Source organism: Linepithema humile, chromosome 2 (genome assembly GCF_040581485.1).
Source record: "Linepithema humile isolate Giens D197 chromosome 2, Lhum_UNIL_v1.0, whole genome shotgun sequence".
Taxonomy (NCBI): Eukaryota; Metazoa; Arthropoda; class Insecta; order Hymenoptera; family Formicidae; genus Linepithema; species Linepithema humile.
Window position 1 is genome coordinate 17,048,735 of NC_090129.1, and position 25,845 is coordinate 17,074,579.

General features: G+C 29.9%; 2 protein-coding genes and 2 long non-coding RNA genes across 5 annotated transcripts; all 4 read right to left on the reverse strand.

The window, feature by feature from the left end:
* Positions 1-418: 418 nt before the first annotated feature.
* LOC136997636 (uncharacterized) lies at positions 419-5,917 on the reverse strand. Its single transcript, XR_010888285.1, has 2 exons — positions 862-5,917; positions 419-702 (listed from the first exon to the last, which is right to left on the reverse strand). It is a non-coding gene; the product is annotated as an uncharacterized lncRNA (long non-coding RNA).
* Positions 5,918-7,480: 1,563 nt separating this feature from the next.
* LOC136997912 (uncharacterized) lies at positions 7,481-9,787 on the reverse strand. The gene is made up of 4 exons (XM_067349312.1): positions 9,643-9,787; positions 9,122-9,516; positions 7,809-8,798; positions 7,481-7,672 (listed from the first exon to the last, which is right to left on the reverse strand). The coding sequence occupies exons 1-4, from the start codon at positions 9,785-9,787 to the stop codon at positions 7,481-7,483; spliced, it is 1,722 nt and encodes a 573-aa protein (XP_067205413.1).
* On the reverse strand, positions 8,670-12,304 carry LOC136996841 (uncharacterized). 2 transcript variants are annotated; one of them, XM_067349222.1, is made up of 3 exons: positions 11,938-12,304; positions 10,610-11,576; positions 8,670-8,798 (listed from the first exon to the last, which is right to left on the reverse strand). In XM_067349222.1, the coding sequence occupies exons 1-2, from the start codon at positions 12,125-12,127 to the stop codon at positions 10,621-10,623; spliced, it is 1,146 nt and encodes a 381-aa protein (XP_067205323.1). In that variant the 5' UTR covers positions 12,128-12,304; the 3' UTR covers positions 8,670-8,798; positions 10,610-10,620. The 2 variants fall into 2 exon arrangements, with proteins under 2 accessions (XP_067205323.1, XP_067205321.1); XM_067349220.1 differs by lacking the exon at positions 8,670-8,798 and having other exon boundaries at positions 9,242-11,576.
* Positions 12,305-19,073: 6,769 nt separating this feature from the next.
* Positions 19,074-25,408, reverse strand: LOC136997728 (uncharacterized). The gene is made up of 2 exons (XR_010888353.1): positions 19,517-25,408; positions 19,074-19,436 (listed from the first exon to the last, which is right to left on the reverse strand). It is a non-coding gene; the product is annotated as an uncharacterized lncRNA (long non-coding RNA).
* Positions 25,409-25,845: the final 437 nt, after the last annotated feature.

Here is a 25,845-nt window from a genome sequence, read left to right on the forward strand (position 1 = left end):
ACTGAATATTTTTCAATTGCACAAAGAAATCGTCTTACATTTGTTAAAGCATGCATTTCGTTAATGATAAATTAATTTTTTTATTATACTAAAAGCATTATCAATTTTATAGATCAAATATAATCAGAAAATTTAAATTGACATACTCGTATTTTACCAATAATTATTATTACATTAGTATTATAGTTTGGAAACCTCTATATAATATAATATAATAATAATTAAGGAGTCATAATGAATTTAATTTTCCTAAAGTACAATAAATGTTCAAGCTACACGTACGACCGAAATACACATAAAAATATATGAAATAAAAGTAAATCTGCTATATTGTGATTGTGTTGAATAACTAATTGACAAATTTTCGAAAAGTTAATTGTTAATTTATGAAATTATTTTATGTTATGAAATTAAAAGCATAATTTATAAATTTAAGACAGACAACATCCTATAAGTAAAATATATCAAATATATTGAATATATCAAATATATTTAACAAATTTCAAAAATATAACATTGTATTTCTCGTAATACGTAAATTTATGAACACACTTATAATTTTATAAACATAAAACGAATAATTACAAATTACAAATACATTATATTCTTCGCATGTTATAGATTGTATCAATCACCAAGTAAAGATTGCTTTTTGTGCTGATTGTCGTGCTAGCTGTCGCGATCGCCGTTAGCATTATTCACCTTTGGAGAAACATATATAAACATTTACAAATATTTGCTTGTGAAACCAATCGTCTGGCTATTGTTTGGGTTTGTTCTGCTAAAACGCAACTCGATAAGAGTATAAAATTAATTATATGTACGAGTAATTGTATTAATAATAATTTCAATAAAACTTACGTTTTTTCTTTTTTGGTTGGATTTCTGACGATCCAGCTGCGTCACACGCACTTTTCGTACTTGTCGGTTTGTTCAGATCTGTATCTTGATCTGTATCTTCGGATGTACAAAAATGGTTTAAATCTGTTAAGTTAACAAGTTCAAGTTCTATTTTGTTGCTGCAAAGATCGCATCGCACGTGATAATCTCTCTCTTTAATCTTTGTACAGTATTTCCATTCCCATTCACTGCCTATTTTTGACACATATTCAAAAAGAGATTGGTTCTTATGGTTTTCTTCTATATGACCATCTAAATGTTTCAATTGAGACAATAGATAAACATTTGGACAAATCAAACATTTTGAAGTGTCTTTGGCATGATACTTGAAATACTTCCATGGTCTTCCTCCTCCGTTTTTTTCTTCGTATGAAGTAATGTCTGAATGTCTCTTACTTACATGTTCTCTAAACTTTGTAGGGTCGATATAACATCTAAGAGTATAGCATATTTTGCATATTGCTTTAAAATCCGTCAATATTAGGTACTTTTCCATAAATTGTTCTCTTTTATTTGCAATTGTCGGTGGCATAGACATTGCACCCGTTTGCTTTTTTCTCAGTGTTTTCAAATGTGTTTTACTTGATAAATGACGATTTATTAGTAATGAAAGAGGAAGATCCATAATTTTGTCACAGTTCACTATTTTACACTTTATTGCGAAAATATCAATTTGTGCGCAATATTCTGGTTTATTATTAATAATTTTAGAACCAGCCGTTGCTCTCAATAAATCCATGTGAGTGACATAATCTTCAGACAAAATATTTATATTACTAACAGAACTTTGTGAACGACGATAATAATATCTCTCCCGCGATTTACTTATTTTTTCACTCGCTACGGATAAGAAATATTCGTCATGTTTGTAACGTAAATGGTTGTCAATCTTTACAAAACTGACGTAAGTCAATTCATTTGCGCAAATCTTACACTTTGCTCGAAAAAACTGTCCCGAAATTTTTTCAAAATGTTCCCACACATTGTCTTCAGTTATATCCACTTGAGACATTGTACACTGAATGTATTTCAACTGACTAAACGCAGATAACTGAATACGAGTCTTATATATAGGAGTCTTTCTACAAAAATGTGTTTCATAGAAGAAAACAAGGAAAGAAAGAAAGTATAGTTTCTCATTTGAATGTAAATATTAATACGTCGGTCAAGCCTTTCTAGCAGATATCAAAAGGCGCGGTAGCATCTCACATCCAATTTCCATAGCAATAACACAACTCTGTGTAAAACATGTTACAACTTATCCTTTAAACAAATAATGTTTTAGAAATATTTGATATATATTCAATTATTTTATTTTAAATAATTACTGTATCAAAAAAATGCGCGTAATATGCCGAATTTATTGATACTTCAATAAATAGAACTGATATCACAATGATTGCAGAAATATAAAAGTGCGCATTTATTTTTATAATACGTAATATGTATTATTCGAATATATTACACAGTATATATAATTTTGGTTTATAATGTGATTTTTTAATAATTTTATAAATACATATTTTATTAAAACTATATTGTCAAGAATATTACGAATTCATTAATGAATTCGTAATATTGTATCAATTGATACATATTTTATGTTTTTTATTTTTTACATATTTTTTTATTTTTTACATATTTTTTTTACATTTTTTTTTTTTTTTTTTTTTTTTTTTTTTTTTTTTTTTTTTTTGTATCAATTGATACATATTTTATGTTTTTCTTTATTTAAATGTTTAAAGTTTTTGATAAAAAGCAAAAATATTTTTAAAAAATAGAAAGAAAAGGAATTCTAAATGGTTATTTCAAGGAATATTAATTAAATAAATATTGTAAATTGAACACAAACAAAAGGAAGCAAATAAATAGCCGCGTAATAATTGATAAATTTTTATTAATTAATCTGCAATATTATACAGGATGTCCTATAGGAAGCTGCTGAAACTAATTAGCTGTCGTATTTAAACACACATGCGAAGTGAAAAAAGTAACATACTTTAACAGGAAACATTTTGCAGTTCTATTTGCATATAAACTAAAAATAATATTTTTAAAATGTAAGTCGAGACTATAACTGCAACTTCAACTTTTGTTGCATAAAGTTTTTTTATAATTTCCAAAAATGACTTATTTGTTTGTTATAATTCTGACAAAGCGCACTTCAAAAAAATAAACCATTAAAATTGGCAAGATTTGGCATTTTTTATAAACGTGTATTTAATGTTCAAAATATTTTCGATTGTTATATTTATACTTATTGTTAGTTTATACTTACATAAAACTGCAAAATGTCCTACGTTACAAGATATTTTATCTTTCTTGATTCCTATGTGCGTTTAAAAATGACAGCTAATTAGTTTCAGCTACATTCCATTAACACCCTGTACTACTATTTTTGTATTGTACTTGCAAATGATGCTCAAAAACACAAATGTATCAAATTGTAATTTAATCTTTTCTCAACAAAAGGATTTTGTATTGCATTTAGGAAGTCCATATCAGACTATATTTTAAAGACTGAATTAACAAACTGAAAATTAAAATTAGATTAATCAAATAATTTAAGTTTTAAATTAATATAAGGAGGAACTGGCGAGGAAGTCGTTGCTATAATAACTATAGTTATTCGTGCAATATTTTATATAATAAAATTACAAAGATAAACGTTTCTGCCTATGTTAGGCCTTCATCAGTGTCATTACAAATAAAATATCATAATAAACGGTTTCACAAGTTTTGATACGCCTTACAAATAAATAAAACATTATACGAAAGATGTTCTTCATGAAAAATAATTTCAACGAACAAATTTATTCTTCAAGTGTTCAAGTTTTTCAATAAACTTCAAGTTTTCAAGTTTTTAAATTTATTATTATTGAACGATTGTTGGCACTGTAACAATGTTACGCATATATAATACTGATTTTGAAAAATACAATAAATTGTAATACATATTGTAATATATTGCACGAATAACTAGCAATGGATCTTTTTGCCTTTTCCTTCTTATATTAATTATCTGTTAAGTGGAAGCTTAATAATATTTTTAATATTTTTCAACTTTAATTATAGTTTATTTTGTTCCAAAAAATTAAATTTTAATTTTTGATTTGCAAACTTTTATCTTAAATAAAAGGATTGACTTAAAAAAGGTTTTGAATCGAAAAAATTTCGGATAAATCTTTTGAAGGAAAAATTGAAGAAACGTTGCTCTTTATTTAAACTAAATTTTATGCAACATTTGCAATTTTTTTAAATATTAATTTTATTAAATTTTTAAGCAGATATTTATCTTTGTATTATTCTCAAAATTAACAAGAGACGATTTTAAATATGAGAATTGTTAATTCTGAAATAAATCGCATTGCTATCGTAAAAAAGGTACAGAAACACATTAAATCATTCGCTGCGTCGCGTACAAATTCTCATCACGTTTAACTTATCAACATATATTACTACAATTTTGCAACTTTTTACTCGTAAATTTTGAAAATTATAATTATTGGTTTCTATCTAACAACATTTACATTTCTATGTGACTATTATGTTAAAGAAAATTTTCATTTCAATTTTTTTTCCAAAAAATGCTTTTACGAAGATACGTGAAATTTTTTAGAATATAAACATTACATAATTTTTTAGACTTTATATTTATATTATGATGAAATAGAAAAAGCGGGATTCCGAATGTTAGAGACCATCATTTCTGAAATGAATCGGATCGCACCGAAAAGAGCGTATATTATAAATTGCGTTAAATTATTGTTGCACTTCATGTATCTCGTGCAAATTCCCATTGCATATAATTATGTCGACAAATATTTCTTCATGGAATATTCGAGAAACAGTCGTCAAAGAACAAATCTCGAAAACCGCTGTCGTTTGTCAAAAAATGTGACCTGTAAACACAAGCTAATAACACATAATTGAGATAGCCTTGATCACGGCAAGCTCCGTGTACGCGATTATCGTATCGCAGCCCCCCCCCCCCCCATCGGTCATAGTTCTCTCCGTGAAAATTGTATCGCCGAAAAGAGGCCTTTATCGGCATTAAATTTCAATTAATAGAGAATTTGAAAAGTATCTGTTTTCGCAAATGTAAAAACATTGCGATCGAGTAATCCGCGTTATTTTTTTTACTTTGCTTTCGCAGTTGCAAAAGTTGTACAGTGATGATCGATGTACTGATCCATTTCGGCGACATACAGATTGAATGTTTGGTGCCTCGACTTGAGAAACACTCGTTCCATGCATCTCGCAAAGTGTGTTCATTGTCCTGTACGTCGAACATTTTTAGTAATCTTGGCAACCGATCGTGTGCGCGCTGCGACTCGGAAGAAGCTCTTTGCATGCCATGTGCGACTGTCATTGCGTAATTGCAATAATTCGTTAGGAATTTTACACAAAACATTTAGTTGTTCTTTCTGCACGTAACTTTATCGCATGGCTAATCGTGGTCACTTTGCGGCCAAATTCATATCGTTCATCGGACACATTTTACGCTGTTATAAAAATGACAAGTGTACGTAATAATGTAAATGGAAACTTTTTTTGCAGTAAATATTATAATTTACAAAGTCCATCAGTATGTGCGTTGAATAATTTTTGTTGTGTCCATCATACGTTCGACTAATGCAAAATCTATACTTAAACATTTTGATTCTATGAAGCAAATGCTATGCCAGCAACATTTTTAATAAATCTAATATAAAATCAGGTACAAATACAGAAATTATCTTCAGTGTAAAAAACCGCCGCGTAAAACTACAATAATTATAGTGAATAATAATAAAGTCAACAATTGCAAACGTAAATTTCCACACTTACGTAAACTTACAATTTAAAGATATATTTAATTTCTTATGTTAAAATTTCCGGTTGAATATTATGTGTTTCAAATTATTAAATATACAATCTACTTAATTCTATTTAAATACAAAATATGCAACAATAATCATATTAACGTATGATAGCAGTACTATATCTGCAAAATTGTTTATAAATGAAAAGTAAAATGTGTGAAAAATACAAGTCAAGAAGATGTAACACATATAATGCTCGATGTGTTTGACATTTAACTAAAGAAATCATTATTTATCTCCTATCAACGCTAAATCTTTCTGTTGAATATTGGAGATGAAATATATAAGAATATTATGTGATAATACGAATTTTAAGTAATAATACATTTTGCATGTATTTAAATAAAATAACGCAGCAATGTCTCCTATTATAGCAAAGTCTAACAATATATTTAAAAATTTGCAAAATTAGTATCATAGCAACATGCAAGATTTCTTAAATATTGACAATAAAAGTAATCGATTGCTAAATTACTGCATTTTCTATAAATTACATTTTCTCGAAAATTAATTCTTTGGATTAGAAAACAAGATGGAAATTTCAAGAAAGATTTAAATCTCAAAAACTTTACAATATCAAACAATTCGATGGAATCGTAAAAAATTTTTATATAAATTTGCATAAATATCGAACAATGGATTTGATCTTTAAAACTGTTTATTAAATATTGAGGTCGCATTATTGTGTGAAGACATTTTTGTGAAGAATCGAATTACAAAGATAAAGGTTAAAACCTTTTAAAACAATTCTTCAATAGTTTATGAAAAGAGGTGTACAATTTTGTTAGTACACCTCTTTTTATAAACTTATAACAATTCAAAGATTGATAATTTTTTTGAAGAAATTTTATAATTTTTTAATCATCCTGTTCAGAACACATAAACAATATTCTTTACAGTGAGAAGCTTCCAAGTATTAATAGTTTATTTATCTGTTTCTTTCAATAGCTGTTTTTTTTTTTTATTCTATAATTTTTGTCATATGGACAGATTACTAATTGTAAAACGTAGAAATTTTGTAAATTTGGTAAATTTTTGTTAAATAAGTATAAATTATCATACATTTAGATTATAAATATGGCTCTTTGAATTAATACAGTTAATTATAATATTATTACATAAACTGGTACAGCGAAAGTTAAAATTTTATGGTCACAATTATTATTTACATATAGGAAACCACAGACGTTTCGGCCTTGGACATAAGCCATCTTAAATGTGGAAAAACAAAACGAACAATTTTTCGATAAACGGTCTAAATGTTAAAACGCAACGCCTATAAACATATCTTTAACCCAATTTTATACATATTTCAAATTGTTTTTCCAGCTGTGTATTCACTGGGGAATTTATGCACTAATGTAATTAGTTACATAATCTATCAAATAATTTTAATTACAGTTTATCTTGTTCTGAAAAATAGAATTTTAATCTTTAATTTGCAATTTTAAAGAATAGTTTGACTAAAAAATGTTTCGAACAGAATTTCGGAATATGTAAGAATTATTGGTGGACCAACCGAGCCCGCCGAAGGCGGGCGAAGGTCGGTCTAGATTATACGAGTGTCTCGCCCGAGAGATTACGAAGGTAGTATCACTACTTCGTGCCTAACCAGTCACAATTTTAGAGCAAAGGAAAATTTTCAATTTGCCGCCGCCTGCCCCACTCCGCGGCTCCGCGCCTTCGCACGGCTGCCACTTCCATCGTCATTCCTTTTAGAGTAGTTCCAAAAAATTTGTTTCTTCTTCTTCTGGGTGGGTTGACGAGTATAGTTGGGATGGGAATCTCTCGGGCGAGACACTCGTATAATCTAGACCGACCTTCGCCCGCCTTCGGCGGGCTCGGTTGGTCCACCAATTATACTTCGTGTCTCGCCCTTCGAGATTACGAAGGTAGATCTTTAGAGCCTAAACAATTTTTTGGACATAACATGTATAGTATAATATATATATATATATATTACTTTATTTAAAGCAAAGGAAAAATAAAATTTTTTACTTAAAAGAAAACAATTGTTATATTCTAGTTATTAGGTGATAATACCGTTCTCGCAAAAGTCTCTTGTGTACTAATTATAGGGCGGTTATAGAAATCCGCGAACACTTTGGAATTCGGAGACCATCCAGCTATTCTTTTAATCTCCTCAATGCTTACTCCTTTCTCAAAGGCCTTTGAGGTTGAAGCGTGTCTAGTGCTATGTGGTGTGAATTTTCTGTCTACTCCGAAAAGGATCAAGCTTGATTTTAACCATTTCCCTAGGGTATCCTTTTTTACTTTCTTATGTGGCCTCTGGAAGGAGATAAATAGTGTGTCTTCTCCGTTTCGTAGACCTTGTGTGACTTTCAGGTAATGTAACAAGGTCTTTGCAATGCACAAACCCGGCTTTTCCTTGAAAAAAGGAAGTTTTAAAAGTGGTTGCTTGGTTCCTACTCTTGACGATTTTATTCTGTCTGGAATTTTTACTTCTAGTCCTTTGTCAGAAGAAGATATATTAGAGATCTTGATTAAGGCCAGAGTTTGTAATCTATGGGCTGTCCCAAGTGCCAATAGGAGGACCAGTTTTTGTGAAAGCTGTTTTAAGGTTAATAATTCTAACGGAAACCACTTCTGTAATCCTTTTAATACGGGATCAACATCCCACGTCGAATCGTACCTCGGCTTGTTTGGTCTTGTTTTCGATGATCCCTTAATGAATTTTTTGACTAAATCATTAGTTCCGATGTCTTCCGTGGATATTGTTGCTAATGCTGATCTTGATGAATTCAATGTTCCATAGTTTGCGCCGTTTTGATATCTTAAGGTTAGAAATTCTAAGACTTTGGATATTGATACGTCAAAAGGATCGGTATTTTGTGTGCTGTTCCAATTCCACCATAATTTTAGTGCGTTATTATACTGTTTGATTGTTGAATCTTCCCATGCTTTTAGCATTATGTCCGCTGCATCCTCTGATGTTCCTCTTCGTCTGAAGGCTTCGCTGATAATCTGGCGGCAACCAGGGTAAGTTTGAATGCTAAAGGATGGCGTCGTGTTCTGCAAGATGAGAGTAAAAGATTGGCATTTGGGTGGAACTCTAAATATGATCCTTTGAGTAGTTTCATAAATACTGGGAACCATATTTGGTTAGACCAGAGGGGTACTATTACAATTCCAGAAGCTTTATCGTTTTTAATTTTTTGAAGTACTTTGGCAATTATGCCAAAGGGTGGGAATGCGTAAAAGTTTAAGTTTGACCATGAGAGTGTAAAAGCATTAGTAACAAATGCGTCAGGATCCCTTTCCCATGAGCAGTAAATCTCACACTTTGTATTATTTTTTGAAGCAAATAGGTCAATCTCGGGATTTCCAAATCGTACTTGGATTTCACGAAATGCATAATCTGCCAGTTCCCATTCAATATCTTTATTTTGTATTCTAGACAAGGTATCTGCTTCTTTGTTCTCTCTGGAAGAAATATATTCGGCAAATACCCTCAGTCGTCGCTCTTCACACCAGTTCCAAAATTCCTCGGCGTCCGTATGTAAATACTCTACCTTTACACCGCCCATTTTATTAATATAGGCCATGGCTGTCGTATTATCTATCCTGAGAAGAATTTCACGATTCGTAAGATCATTAGCAAAGGATTTTAGTGCTAAGAGTGCAGCTTTTAGTTCTAGTTGGTTTATGTGTAATTCTGATTGTTTGGAGGTCCAGTGACCGTAGGCTTTTTTACCGTTACAGAAAGCTCCCCAGCCTGTTTTACTAGCGTCTGAAAAAATTTCTCTCGCAAAATTCATTGATTTTATTGTCTTGTAGGAAGGCTCTAAATTATTTTTCCACCAACTTAAATCTTTCTTAATTGATTTTGGAATTTTCATTATTTTTTCAAAGTTACCGTTATTTTCTTCTAACGCCCGCAATTTTGCTACTTCTAATGACTTAGAATGTATCATGCCGTATTCAACGCCTGGGCAACTCGCTACTAATAGGCCTATGAATTGGGCGAATTCTCGAATTGAACAGGCTTCTTTTCTTTCCATCTTACAAACCTGATTTATTAAATTTGCTTTTTTCTTTCGTGGTAATTCTATTGTCATTTGAGCGGAGTTTATGACAAATCCTAAATATTTACAGATACGTTCCGGATTTAATTTGGATTTTTTCTCATTTATTATAAAACCTAACCCTCTTAAAAAATTAAAAGTGGTTTGAATATTGATCCAGCAGTCTGATTTCGTTTCACCCAAACATAGGATGTCATCTAGGTAAATAACCGATAAAAATCCGCGTAGTCTTAAGCTGTTCATTACTGGTTTCATTATCTTTGTGAATACCAGGGGACTTGAACTAAGTCCAAAGGGTAGGCAAGTGAACTCGTAAACTTGAGAATTAACCCTGAAGCGGAGAAACTTTCTATAATTCTTATGTATAGAGATAAGAAAATAAGCCTCTTTTAAGTCAATTGATCCCATAAACATATTAGGCTCTAGTAATCTACATACAGCTCTAAGATCTTCCAATTTGAAATGTTCTGTTTCTACAAAAAGATTTAGTTTTTTAAGATTTAAAATAAACCGGTTACTGCCATCCGGCTTTTTTGCTAAAAAGTAATCTGAAAGAAATTGACCTTCTGTTGGGTCGCAAGGAACTATTGCTCCAATTGACAGAAGGCGATCTATCTCTTTTTGTAGTTCAAGATATTCAGATTGATGCCAACTTCTCATGGTAGGGATCTGAGATTGATTAGGTAAAGACTTAAAAGGTATCTTATAACCTTTTACGCATTCCAGGATGAAAGGATCGGATGTGATGGTTTTCCAAGTATTTATGAAACTTGTTAGTCGTCCAGCCAATGTAATGACCTGGTTTGACTCTAGTGATGCCTGGCTCTGTCTCGATACCGGGAGCGGTCTCGATAGTAATTCGATCTCGGGTAAGACTTCTTCGTTGAGTCCGATGCTGTCGACTTCCTTGGTTGTTGAGGTCGGTATCTGGGGCCCGACTGGGTCGTCGACTTCTGGGATACCAGTGGGCCTTTCCAGTTTGACGAGCTTGGTGTGTTAGATATGGTTTTCTGTGGTTGTATTTTTATATCCTGTCCTATTTTATTAATCATTTTGACCTCTTTAATTTTTTCGCACAAGTTTTCACCAAATAAGTATTTGTCTGCTTTCCTTTGTAGCAGCTGCTCAGCCATCTGCTTTGAGACGCTTGGTAGGATACAGGCTCTTCTAGCTATTGTTTGAGAATGGTGAATTTCCGCTAACAGCTGAGCTGCGTCCCAAAGCTTTTCTAACCTTCTTTTCGCTTCCGCTGACTTCATAGGAACTAAATCTGTTATGACCGGGGCTAGTGCAGAAAGAGCTGAACCGGCTAGTTTTTGGGTGAAAGCAAAGTATCTATCCTTTTTAAGGATATTAGCGTTTAATGTGCTCAGTTCTTGGTTAAGAATTGGTGGTTCTAAAGGGCAAGTCCCTGCTCTAGGGTACTTCTTGAGTAATTCGTCTCTTACCTCCTTCTTTAGTCCCTGATTTAACCAAGGATTCCAACGGTTTACCAGGCTAGAGTGAATTTCAAGCTCTTTTTGGTTCTCTGGGGGCTCTTCGCCGATGATTTTTAATGTTTCTTCGTCCAAATCGAAGATGTCTTCTTTATCCTGGTCTATTTGATTAGTGAGAGGTGTAATCTCTGTTTCCCGAGCTTCAGTCTGTTGAGGTAAGGCCGCTGTGATTACGGTCTGGACATTCTCGGATTGAATTTCTGGAGAATTCCGATTTTCACTATCTGCCCTAGACTCTTCTGATGGACTCAACATTCTGTCCAGTCTACCTGAAATTTTTATTTTGAGGGATCGTAAGCTAAGGTATTTATAATACTATGATAAATTTGTATAGGTTATGTCTCGGCTCTCGTCCGAGCTCAACCGTTCAAACTGGCCAGGTTATGTTCGACACTGATGTGAACTTCACCCTTAAAAAGGGGGACGTTGTGTCTTATATCCCATGTGAAATATGCTATTTTAAAGCGCTTAAGGTTATGTCTCGGCTCCCGTCCGAGCTCAACCTTATTACTCGGATCACGCCTTATCTCTCGTATAAGATCGTCCGGTAACACTTTTTGGTTATGTCCCGGCTCTCGTCCGGGCTCAACCAATTTGTAAGGGATTGGACTTCCCCGAAAGTTTTCTTACCTGTATTTTCTACCTGGGATATATGCAGTGATGTTTCCGGCGAATCAGATTTTTCGTTGTCCTTAGTTTTCTCTCGTAACGGATGTCTTGGTAAGCTAGATGCAACCAGGCTTTCTAGAATCTTTATTCTTTTCCATAACTCGTTGTTTTCCTTCTCTTTACTGCGTGATCTCTTCTTACTTTTACCCATTTTCCAAAACCTAAAACTTTTCAAAATAAAATTCTGGAAATTACGCTCTAGCTGTGACTTGTCTGGCACAAAGAAAACGAATGACGATGGAAGTGGCAGCCGTGCGAAGGCGCGGAGCCGCGGAGTGGGGCAGGCGGCGGCAAATTGAAAATTTTCCTTTGCTCTAAAATTGTGACTGGTTAGGCATGAAGTAGTGATACTACCTTCGTAATCTCGAAGGGCGAGACACGAAGTATAATCGTGTAAGCGTTGATCTTTATTTAAACTAAATTTTATGCAACATTGAGCAATTTATTTAAATATCAATATTTCTAAATTTTTATGTATTCATCTTTGTGTTATTTCCAAAATAAACGTACAACTTTAAATATGAGAGCTGTCAATTCTGAAAGTCGCATCAGCATCGTAAGGAGGATAGAGTACCACATTCGATCCCTTGATGCATATCGTGCAAATTCTTATCAAGTATAATTATTTCGAAAAATATTATCACAATTTTGCAACTTTATATTCTCATATTTATGAAAATCAAAATTACTGGTTTCTATTTAACATTTATATTTTATGTCACTATCGCTTTCAAGAAAATTTTTATTTTGATTATTTTAAAAAAATCGCTTTTTACAAAAGATACAATTTTTTACTATTAGACAGAGGTCCCCCCTCCTCGATAATTACGTTACGCGATCGACTGATACTATTAGTCTCTTATTGATTTATAGATCGCGCCTTTTTGTGTTTCCTCCGCGATCCGCGTGTTACTACATTTATGTTATTTTTAATCCCCCCTCTCTCTCTCGACGTTGTCTCGTCACGCTGTAATACGTTTTTCTTTTACTTGTGGCAATTATAAACTGTTTGTGCCAAAACTGTGCATTTTATTTATTTCTCATGTTGTCACGTCTGGTCACTCCCCATTGCCGCTCTAACATTTACAATTATACATAATTTTCTTGCATATATATTTAAATTATGATGAAATAAGGGAAGCACGATTCCGAGTGTGAAGGCCATCAATTCTGAAATGAATTGCATCGCATCGGAAAAGGAGTACAGCACCACGTTAATTAATGTCGCATTTAATGCATCTCGTGCAAATTCTCATTGCATATAATTATATCGACAAATATTTCTTCGTGGAATTTTCGAGAAACAGTCGTCAAAGATCAAATCTCGAAAACCGCTGTTGTTCGTGAAAAAATGCGACCTGTAAACATAAGATAATAACATTGGCTTGCGATGGCCTTGATCACGGCCAGCTCCGTGTACGCGATTGTCGTATCGCAGCTCATCACAGTTCACTTCGTGGAAATTATATCGAAAATGGACCTTTATTATCATAAAATAATTATAGTAAATAATATTGAAATCAACAATTGCTAATGTATATTTCCACACGCACGTAAATTTACAATTTAAAGATAAATTTAATTTTTTACGTTAAAGTTTCAAGTTGGATATTATGTTTTAAATTATGAAATATACAATCTACATAAATCTACTTAAATGTAAGATGCATAATGATAATCATATCATTGCATATTATAGCATTATTATGTCTGCAAAATTGAATGTAAATAAAAATAAAATGTATGAAAAATACAAATCAAGAAGACGTAACGCACATAATGCGCAACGTGTTTGAAATTTAACTGAAGAAACAATTACTTAACTTGTTTTATCGTCAAATCTTTATGTTGAATTTCGTAAATGTAATGTATAAGAATATTATATGATAAGATACAACCTTATATATCAATTCATTTTGTGTGCTATAACGTTCTGTAGTAATGCATTATGCAATTGTATTATAGCAAAATCTGACAATAAATTTAAATATTTGTAAAATTTATATCACAGCGACGTGTAAAATTTCTATAAAATACACATAACAATATAATTACACAATAAAAACGGCTAAAATTATTCATTTTATTTCCATAAGTCAAATTTTCTCGAAGAGGAATACTTTGCACTAAAAAAGGTTGAAATTTCGAGAAGAATTTAAATGTGCTTGCCACAATTCACTATTTTACACTTTATCGTAAAAGCATCAATTTGTGCGCAATGTTCTAGGTTTTTTGTGGTCATTTCATAATCTACCTCTTTTCTTGCGGAATGTACGTGTAAGTAAACGTGATAATTTTCAGACAGAAGATGTTTATAACAAAGTAGACATCTTATACAAAAGTTGTCAAAATATATCTCCGGCGTTTCTCTTAGTTTTGTCTTTGCTATGGATATGAAATCTTCTTTAAGCTCTTGATATAAATGCGCTTCAGCAATTGCAAATTTGACGTAGGTTATAATTGATTTGGAAGTCCTGTATTCTGCTCGAACATTCTGCCCATTTTTATAATAATCCCACACATTGTCTTTAGTTATTTTCATTTGTGATATTATTTCTGTTTTAACTGACTAGGCGCAGATGACTAAATACTATAAAAGAGCTTTTGTATCGAAAAATGTTAGAAGAAAACAAAAAAGAAACATGGTATACTTTTTATTGAAAGCAAATATTGATACGTCGGTCAGGCCTGTCCAACAGTTGTCAAGAGACACGGCATCTCACGTCCACTGTACTAGACATGTTACAATTTATTCTTTAAACAAATAATATTTTTTTAAATATTATATATTTAATGATTTGTATCTTAAATAATTACTATATCAAAGAATTACGCGTAATTTGCGATATACAATGATTGCAGAAATATAAAAATGCATATTTAGATGTGTACTACGTAATATATATTATCCGAACATCTTATACAGTATGCCTATATATTTTTTGGTTTGTAATTTGATTCCTTAATAATTTTACAAATATTTCTTTAAAACTGTAATGCTAAGAATATTACGAATTCATTGGTACATATTTCACATTCTCTTTTATTTTGCAGTTTTTTGATAAGAAGCGATAATGTAAGAAAAAATACACAAAAAAGAAATTTTAAATAGTTATTTTAAGGAATTTTAAGTAAATAACTATTGGAAATTGAACACAAGCAAAAAAAAGTACATAAATTACAGCATAGTAATTGATCAATTTTTATTAATCAATTTACAATGTACAGTGTGTCTCATGAGATGTAGTCGAAATTTATTAGCTGTCATTTTTAAACACATCTGGGAAGCAAAGAAAGTAAAATACCTTAGCCAAGGACATATTGCAGTTATATTTGCATATAAACTAAAAACAATATTTTCACCATTAAATAAACGTTTATTAAAAAATGTCAAATACCGATAATTACATCGATATATATTTTCGAAGTGCGCACCGTCAGAATTATAACAAACATTAACTCAAACTATAACTGTAATCTCAACTTTTGTTACATAAAGTTCTTTGATAGTTTCAAAAAGTGATTAATTTTTTTGTTATAATTCTGACGGCGCGCACTTCGAAAATATGCACCACTACTCGGAATGAGATGCAACGTTCAAGCAGATTTCTGCGACAACACCTACTATCCCCCAACGACCGCTCGATGCTCGATCGTGCGTCTGTTATGCTTCAAGAGTGTCTTTACATAAGAAATATGCTAGGATTATATTTTCCGCCACGAATCGTCATTATAATACAAGTAGAAAGTAGGCACAGAAATCAGCTCAAAAATTGCATTTAATTACGAGCACTGATAAACCTTCAAAATCTGGCATTTTTTTATAGGCGTTATTTAATGATAAAAATATTACCAATTAATTTTAGTTTTCATATACATAAAATTGCACAATGTCTTATGTTACTAAAGACTTTATTTCCTTTCTCTTTATGTGCGTTCAAAAATGACAACTAATTAGTTTCAGCTACTTCCCATTGAACACCCTGTATTATAATTTCTATATTACACTTCCAAATGATGCTTAAGAACACAAATGTACGGAATCGTAATTCAATTTTTTCTCAACAAAAGATTTTTGTATTGCATTTAGGTAAGCCCATATCTATATTTTAAAGGTTGAACTTACAAACTGAAGATTAAAATTAGATCAATCAAATAACTTTTATTATAATCTATCTTGTTCTGAAAAATTGAATTTTAATCTTTAAAATTATTAATATATAAGGAATTGGCTTTTGTATGATTTAAATCAAATTACTACAAATTGAAAGGCATCTCGAGCTATCGCTGGATGTTAGTGCAAGGAGTGTTAATATTTTTCATACTAAAAATTTATTTTTGTCTACTTTTGTCTAGAAACTTCCTTTCTTTTCTTTATTTCGTACATTATATTCTCGAAAATTAGATCAATGTATGTAATGTTCGTACACTTTAGTATCTCGAATCTGAGATCGTGTACATTTTAATATTGTCTCTAGTAGACAAAAATCAATTTTCAGTATGAAAAATATTAACAGTTCTCGAACTAACATCCAGCGATTGCTCGAGATGCCTTTCAATTTGTAGTGTTTTAATCTTTAATTTGCAATTTTGTGTCTTCAATGAACGGTTTGACTAATAAATGTTTTGAATCAAATTCCGAAATTTGCAGAAATTATCTCGTAAAAGATTGGTTTTTATCTAAACTAACTTTTCTGCAAAATTTGCGAGATTTAGTTGAATATCAATATTTTTAAATTATTATGTATTCATCTTTGTGTAATTTCGAAATAAACATACGATTTTAAATATGAGAGCTGTCAATTCTGAAATAAATCACATTGTAAAGAAGGTACAGCAACGCATTGAATCACTTGTTGCGTATCGTGCAAATTCTTATGGAGTACAGTTACTTCGACAAATATTACCACAATTTTACAACTCTGTATTCTTATATTTATGAAAATCAAAATTACTGGTTTCTACCTAACAATATTTACATTTTTATGTGAATACCGTGATGAAAAAAATTTTTACTTAGGTTATTTTTCCAATAATTGCTTTTGACAAAAGTTTTTCAAAATATTACATAATTTCCTTACATTTATATTTATAATATGATGAAATAAAAAAAGCACGGTTCCGAATGTAACAACCATCAATTCTGAAAAAAATCGCATTGCATCGAAAAGAGTGTATACTATTAACAGTGTTAAATTATTGTTGCACTTGATGCATCCCGTGCATGCTTTCATGGCATATAATTATGTGGACAAATATTTCTTCATGGAATATTCGAGAATCAGTCGTCAAAGATCAAATCTCGAAAACCGCTGCAGTTCATCAAGAAATGCGACCTGTAAACACAAACTAATAATACTGGCTTTAGATAGCCTTGATCACGGCAAGCTCCGTGTACGCGATTATCGTAACGCAGCCCATTACAGTTTGCTGCGTAAAAATTATATCGTCAAAAATGGGCCTTTATTGTTAAAGGAAGAGGGCATACTTTTTTCCCGATTGAAAATCTCTGTGCAACGGCATAGTGCTGTTATATTTGACTGTTAGAGACTCTGCAGAGATAGCACGATTACAAAATCAAATAATCATTACCGTTAAAAAACAATTTATTATATTAAATAGCGTTTGATTAAATTGAAAAATTCTATCCTCCATTTCTTATACAAGACTATGATTATATATTTCGCAGAAATTGAGTTCTTGAAAAATTCAACTTTTGTGTTACTCCAAAGCAAAATGTTACAAATAGAATATAAAGGTAAAAATAACATATGATTTTTACTTTGCGAAACATTTTATATATCAAGGAACTTATAATAATTTATAACGAAAACATGACATTCAAAATTTAAACACGAATATACGAAGAAGAATGTTTTTTTTAAATTAAATTGTTTGCAAATTCAGATTTTACTTTCTGTTTGCGTTACTTAAATTTATATGTGGGGCAAAATTTTTTTTATTTTAAAAAGTTTTTTATTCTATAGGAGCATACTAAATATTTGTATAGAATAATTTAATAAAGCATCATTTTTTTATATGTATATTTTGAAGCATATATATCTTCATACAACAATTATTATCACATGCTGTATTAACATCCACACACTCAGTCTTTAATTATAATTATACCATTAATTATATTAAATTATTATAAATTGAAAAATGTATTACTTTCATATACAAATTATGTACCGCAAAATAAACATCATGCAAGCATTGATAGTATTAAGTGAGTAATCCAAAAACATTTACATAAGCGTAATATTAAAATAATAAAATGCACGCATTTTATGGATACTTCTAATACTATATAAAATTACATTATCATACATTTGCTTACATAATGCTTTCAATGTGTTTCAGTTTTAATTTTATAAAGTATCCTCTGATCGCAGTTTATATTTTTAATCATAATAATTATAAATTTTAAGACACAATTTTTTTTAAAGTTGTTTGAAAAGTTTTAATTTCTTCAATTATATTTTGAATTATAATAATTAAAGAGATGTGTCATTATAATACTTTGTTTTTGCAGATTGTCGATAGCTGAAAACATTTGAAAAATTTTGTATGATTATCGAAATTAACTGATAAGCGTTAGTTTTTGATTGCGTTATTAAACAAACAAATAAAAAATTACTAAATCAAATAATACAATGATAAAATAAGCGTTTTTACTGAATATTTTTCAATTGCACAAAGAAATCGTCTTACATTTGTTAAAGCATGCATTTCGTTAATGATAAATTAATTTTTTTATTATACTAAAAGCATTATCAATTTTATAGATCAAATATAATCAGAAAATTTAAATTGACATACTCGTATTTTACCAATAATTATTATTACATTAGTATTATAGTTTGGAAACCTCTATATAATATAATATAATAATAATTAAGGAGTCATAATGAATTTAATTTTCCTAAAGTACAATAAATGTTCAAGCTACACGTACGACCGAAATACACATAAAAATATATGAAATAAAAGTAAATCTGCTATATTGTGATTGTGTTGAATAACTAATTGACAAATTTTCGAAAAGTTAATTGTTAATTTATGAAATTATTTTATGTTATGAAATTAAAAGCATAATTTATAAATTTAAGACAGACAACATCCTATAAGTAAAATATATCAAATATATTGAATATATCAAATATATTTAACAAATTTCAAAAATATAACATTGTATTTCTCGTAATACGTAAATTTATGAACACACTTATAATTTTATAAACATAAAACGAATAATTACAAATTACAAATACATTATATTCTTCGCATGTTATAGATTGTATCAATCACCAAGTAAAGATTGCTTTTTGTGCTGATTGTCGTGCTAGCTGTCGCGATCGCCGTTAGCATTATTCACCTTTGGAGAAACATATATAAACATTTACAAATATTTGCTTGTGAAACCAATCGTCTGGCTATTGTTTGGGTTTGTTCTGCTAAAACGCAACTCGATAAGAGTATAAAATTAATTATATGTACGAGTAATTGTATTAATAATAATTTCAATAAAACTTACGTTTTTTCTTTTTTGGTTGGATTTCTGACGATCCAGCTGCGTCACACGCACTTTTCGTACTTGTCGGTTTGTTCAGATCTGTATCTTGATCTGTATCTTCGGATGTACAAAAATGGTTTAAATCTGTTAAGTTAACAAGTTCAAGTTCTATTTTGTTGCTGCAAAGATCGCATCGCACGTGATAATCTCTCTCTTTAATCTTTGTACAGTATTTCCATTCCCATTCACTGCCTATTTTTGACACATATTCAAAAAGAGATTGGTTCTTATGGTTTTCTTCTATATGACCATCTAAATGTTTCAATTGAGACAATAGATAAACATTTGGACAAATCAAACATTTTGAAGTGTCTTTGGCATGATACTTGAAATACTTCCATGGTCTTCCTCCTCCGTTTTTTTCTTCGTATGAAGTAATGTCTGAATGTCTCTTACTTACATGTTCTCTAAACTTTGTAGGGTCGATATAACATCTAAGAGTATAGCATATTTTGCATATTGCTTTAAAATCCGTCAATATTAGGTACTTTTCCATAAATTGTTCTCTTTTATTTGCAATTGTCGGTGGCATAGACATTGCACCCGTTTGCTTTTTTCTCAGTGTTTTCAAATGTGTTTTACTTGATAAATGACGATTTATTAGTAATGAAAGAGGAAGATCCATAATTTTGTCACAGTTCACTATTTTACACTTTATTGCGAAAATATCAATTTGTGCGCAATATTCTGGTTTATTATTAATAATTTTAGAACCAGCCGTTGCTCTCAATAAATCCATGTGAGTGACATAATCTTCAGACAAAATATTTATATTACTAACAGAACTTTGTGAACGACGATAATAATATCTCTCCCGCGATTTACTTATTTTTTCACTCGCTACGGATAAGAAATATTCGTCATGTTTGTAACGTAAATGGTTGTCAATCTTTACAAAACTGACGTAAGTCAATTCATTTGCGCAAATCTTACACTTTGCTCGAAAAAACTGTCCCGAAATTTTTTCAAAATGTTCCCACACATTGTCTTCAGTTATATCCACTTGAGACATTGTACACTGAATGTATTTCAACTGACTAAACGCAGATAACTGAATACGAGTCTTATATATAGGAGTCTTTCTACAAAAATGTGTTTCATAGAAGAAAACAAGGAAAGAAAGAAAGTATAGTTTCTCATTTGAATGTAAATATTAATACGTCGGTCAAGCCTTTCTAGCAGATATCAAAAGGCGCGGTAGCATCTCACATCCAATTTCCATAGCAATAACACAACTCTGTGTAAAACATGTTACAACTTATCCTTTAAACAAATAATGTTTTAGAAATATTTGATATATATTCAATTATTTTATTTTAAATAATTACTGTATCAAAAAAATGCGCGTAATATGCCGAATTTATTGATACTTCAATAAATAGAACTGATATCACAATGATTGCAGAAATATAAAAGTGCGCATTTATTTTTATAATACGTAATATGTATTATTCGAATATATTACACAGTATATATAATTTTGGTTTATAATGTGATTTTTTAATAATTTTATAAATACATATTTTATTAAAACTATATTGTCAAGAATATTACGAATTCATTAATGAATTCGTAATATTGTATCAATTGATACATATTTTATGTTTTTTATTTTTTACATATTTTTTTATTTTTTACATATTTTTTTTACATTTTTTTTTTTTTTTTTTTGTATCAATTGATACATATTTTATGTTTTTCTTTATTTAAATGTTTAAAGTTTTTGATAAAAAGCAAAAATATTTTTAAAAAATAGAAAGAAAAGGAATTCTAAATGGTTATTTCAAGGAATATTAATTAAATAAATATTGTAAATTGAACACAAACAAAAGGAAGCAAATAAATAGCCGCGTAATAATTGATAAATTTTTATTAATTAATCTGCAATATTATACAGGATGTCCTATAGGAAGCTGCTGAAACTAATTAGCTGTCGTATTTAAACACACATGCGAAGTGAAAAAAGTAACATACTTTAACAGGAAACATTTTGCAGTTCTATTTGCATATAAACTAAAAATAATATTTTTAAAATGTAAGTCGAGACTATAACTGCAACTTCAACTTTTGTTGCATAAAGTTTTTTTATAATTTCCAAAAATGACTTATTTGTTTGTTATAATTCTGACAAAGCGCACTTCAAAAAAATAAACCATTAAAATTGGCAAGATTTGGCATTTTTTATAAACGTGTATTTAATGTTCAAAATATTTTCGATTGTTATATTTATACTTATTGTTAGTTTATACTTACATAAAACTGCAAAATGTCCTACGTTACAAGATATTTTATCTTTCTTGATTCCTATGTGCGTTTAAAAATGACAGCTAATTAGTTTCAGCTACATTCCATTAACACCCTGTACTACTATTTTTGTATTGTACTTGCAAATGATGCTCAAAAACACAAATGTATCAAATTGTAATTTAATCTTTTCTCAACAAAAGGATTTTGTATTGCATTTAGGAAGTCCATATCAGACTATATTTTAAAGACTGAATTAACAAACTGAAAATTAAAATTAGATTAATCAAATAATTTAAGTTTTAAATTAATATAAGGAGGAACTGGCGAGGAAGTCGTTGCTATAATAACTATAGTTATTCGTGCAATATTTTATATAATAAAATTACAAAGATAAACGTTTCTGCCTATGTTAGGCCTTCATCAGTGTCATTACAAATAAAATATCATAATAAACGGTTTCACAAGTTTTGATACGCCTTACAAATAAATAAAACATTATACGAAAGATGTTCTTCATGAAAAATAATTTCAACGAACAAATTTATTCTTCAAGTGTTCAAGTTTTTCAATAAACTTCAAGTTTTCAAGTTTTTAAATTTATTATTATTGAACGATTGTTGGCACTGTAACAATGTTACGCATATATAATACTGATTTTGAAAAATACAATAAATTGTAATACATATTGTAATATATTGCACGAATAACTAGCAATGGATCTTTTTGCCTTTTCCTTCTTATATTAATTATCTGTTAAGTGGAAGCTTAATAATATTTTTAATATTTTTCAACTTTAATTATAGTTTATTTTGTTCCAAAAAATTAAATTTTAATTTTTGATTTGCAAACTTTTATCTTAAATAAAAGGATTGACTTAAAAAAGGTTTTGAATCGAAAAAATTTCGGATAAATCTTTTGAAGGAAAAATTGAAGAAACGTTGCTCTTTATTTAAACTAAATTTTATGCAACATTTGCAATTTTTTTAAATATTAATTTTATTAAATTTTTAAGCAGATATTTATCTTTGTATTATTCTCAAAATTAACAAGAGACGATTTTAAATATGAGAATTGTTAATTCTGAAATAAATCGCATTGCTATCGTAAAAAAGGTACAGAAACACATTAAATCATTCGCTGCGTCGCGTACAAATTCTCATCACGTTTAACTTATCAACATATATTACTACAATTTTGCAACTTTTTACTCGTAAATTTTGAAAATTATAATTATTGGTTTCTATCTAACAACATTTACATTTCTATGTGACTATTATGTTAAAGAAAATTTTCATTTCAATTTTTTTTCCAAAAAATGCTTTTACGAAGATACGTGAAATTTTTTAGAATATAAATATTACATAATTTTTTAGACTTTATATTTATATTATGATGAAATAGAAAAAGCGGGATTCCGAATGTTAGAGACCATCATTTCTGAAATGAATCGGATCGCACCGAAAAGAGCGTATATTGTAAACCGCGTTAAATTATTGTTGCACTTAATGCATCTCGTGCAAATTCGCATTCCATATAATTATATCGACAAATATTTTTTCATGGAATATTCTAGAAACAGTTGTCAAAGAGCAAATCTCGAAAACCACTGTCGTTCGTCAAAAATGTGACCTGTAAACACAAATTAATAACACTGGTTTGAGATTGCCTTGATCACGGTAAGCTCCGTGTACGCGATAATTGTATCAAAACTCCCCCCCTTCTCCTCTACCCGTATTATTTAACTCCGTGGAAATTGTATCGTCAAAAAAGGTAAATTATCGACATTAAATTTGAATTAAGAGAGAATTTGAAAAGTATCTGTTTTTGCAAATGTAAAAACTTTGCGATCGAGTAACCCGGGTTACTGTTTTCACTTTGCTTTCGGAGTTGCAACAGTTGTACAGTGATGATTGATGTATTGATCCATTTCGGCGACATACAAACTGAATGTTTGACGCCTCGACTTGAGAAACACTCGTTCCATGCATCTCGCAAAGTGTGTTCATTGTCCTGTACATCGAACATTTTTAGTTACCTTGGCAACCAATTGCGTGCGCGCTACGACTCGGAAGAAGCTCTTTCTATGCATTGTGCGGCTATGTCATTGCGTAATTGCAATAATTCGTTAGGAATTTTGCACAAAATATTTAGTTGTTCTTTCTGCACGTAACTTTATTGCATGGCTACTCGTGGTCACTTTGCTGCCAAATTCATATCGTTCATCGCACATATTTTACGCTGTTAAAAAAATAACAAGATTAGAAAACAAGGTGGAAATTTTAAGAAAGATTTAAACCTCAAAAACTTTACAATTCCAAACAATTCGATGGAATCGTGAAAAATTTTTATGCAAATTTCCATAAATATTGAACAAAGGTTTGATCTTTAAAACTGTTTATTAAAATTTGAGATAGCATTGTTGTGTGAAGACATCTTCGTAAAGAATCGAATTACAAAAGTGAAGGTAAAAGCCTTTTAAAACAATTCTAACAAAATTGTACACCTCTTTTCATAAAATTATAACAATTCAAAGATTGATCATTTTTCTAAAAAAAATTGATAATTTTTTAATTATTCTGTTCAGAGCACATAAACAATATTCTTTACAGTGACAAACTTCCAAGTATTAATAGTTTATTTATCTATTTCTTTCTATAGCTGTTTCATTCTATAGTTTCTGTCATATGGACAGATTACTAAAACGTAGAAATTTTGTAAATTTGGTAAATTTTTGTTAAATAAGTATAAATTATTATATATTTATTTTATAAGTATGACTCTTTTAATTAATACAGTTAATTACAATTTTATTACATAAACTGGTACAGCGAAAGCTAGGATTTTATGGTCACAATTATAATTTACATATAGGAAACCACAGACGTTTCGGCCTTGGACTTAGGCCATCTTAAATGTGGGAAAACAAAACAAACAATTTTTCGATAAACGGTCTAAATGTCAAAACGCAACGCCTATAAACTTATCTTTAATCCTACACGAGAAAAATTTTATATTTAAAATTACTATGTACGGTAGTAGCCGCGGACCATAAAAGAATTATAAAAATTTTACTGTTTTTTACATGTGAAACAGTAAAAATTTTTGGTCCGCGGTTACAGCCGGACATAGTAATTTTTGATATAAAATTTTCTCCGCGTATTTTATACATATTTCAAATTGATCTCAACGCAAATCCTTTTGATTATACAACGTACAATTTCTATGGTTTTCTGTATTTTCCGATTTCAATCTCAAGGTAGAGGAACATAACCGTACTTCTTAATTTGATATTTCTATAGTCATCTACTCTAATGTCGTTGCTAAATAAAATAAAAATTATATTGACCGCAACAATGTTTTCAGTATATTTTAATTACGTTATGCTTATAAAAAAAGTGTTCAAAAGCGTCACGTCATTTTTCGTAACGTCTTCATCATATTGCTCATCAAGCTTCTTTTATTTTATATAACTAGTTGCACTGGTGTTTAAAATCCTCAGTAAATACACAGTTGTGAGTTCAATTTAAAATATGTATCAAATAGGATTAAAGATAAGTTTATAGACGTTACGATTTAACATTTAGATCAAAGAAACTCTTTGTTTTGTTTTCCCACACTGAAGACGGCCTAAGCCCAAAGCCGAAAAGTCTGTGGTTTCCTATATGTTGCAAATAATAATTGGGAGCATAAAATTTTAGCTTTTAGCTCTACCAGCTTATGTAATAAAATTATAAATAAATATAATATATGAGCTTTTGATGAAAAAAAATATATTGAGATAAATCTGTCAAAGTGACTGAACAAGACTCAATCTTCAGCTATATTTTAATAAAACAGTTATTATTTAACACCGATATATATAAAGTTGACAAACATATGTGGGTACCTAATATTTTTGTAAGTACTTTTAATTGAGTACTGCCGTTTCACAATTTTGGTTTTATTTCCGATAACTGATTCTTAAATATTATTTAATTGCCCATACGGAATAATAGTAAAAATATTATTTCCATAAAATAAATTAAATCTTCAATAATATAATT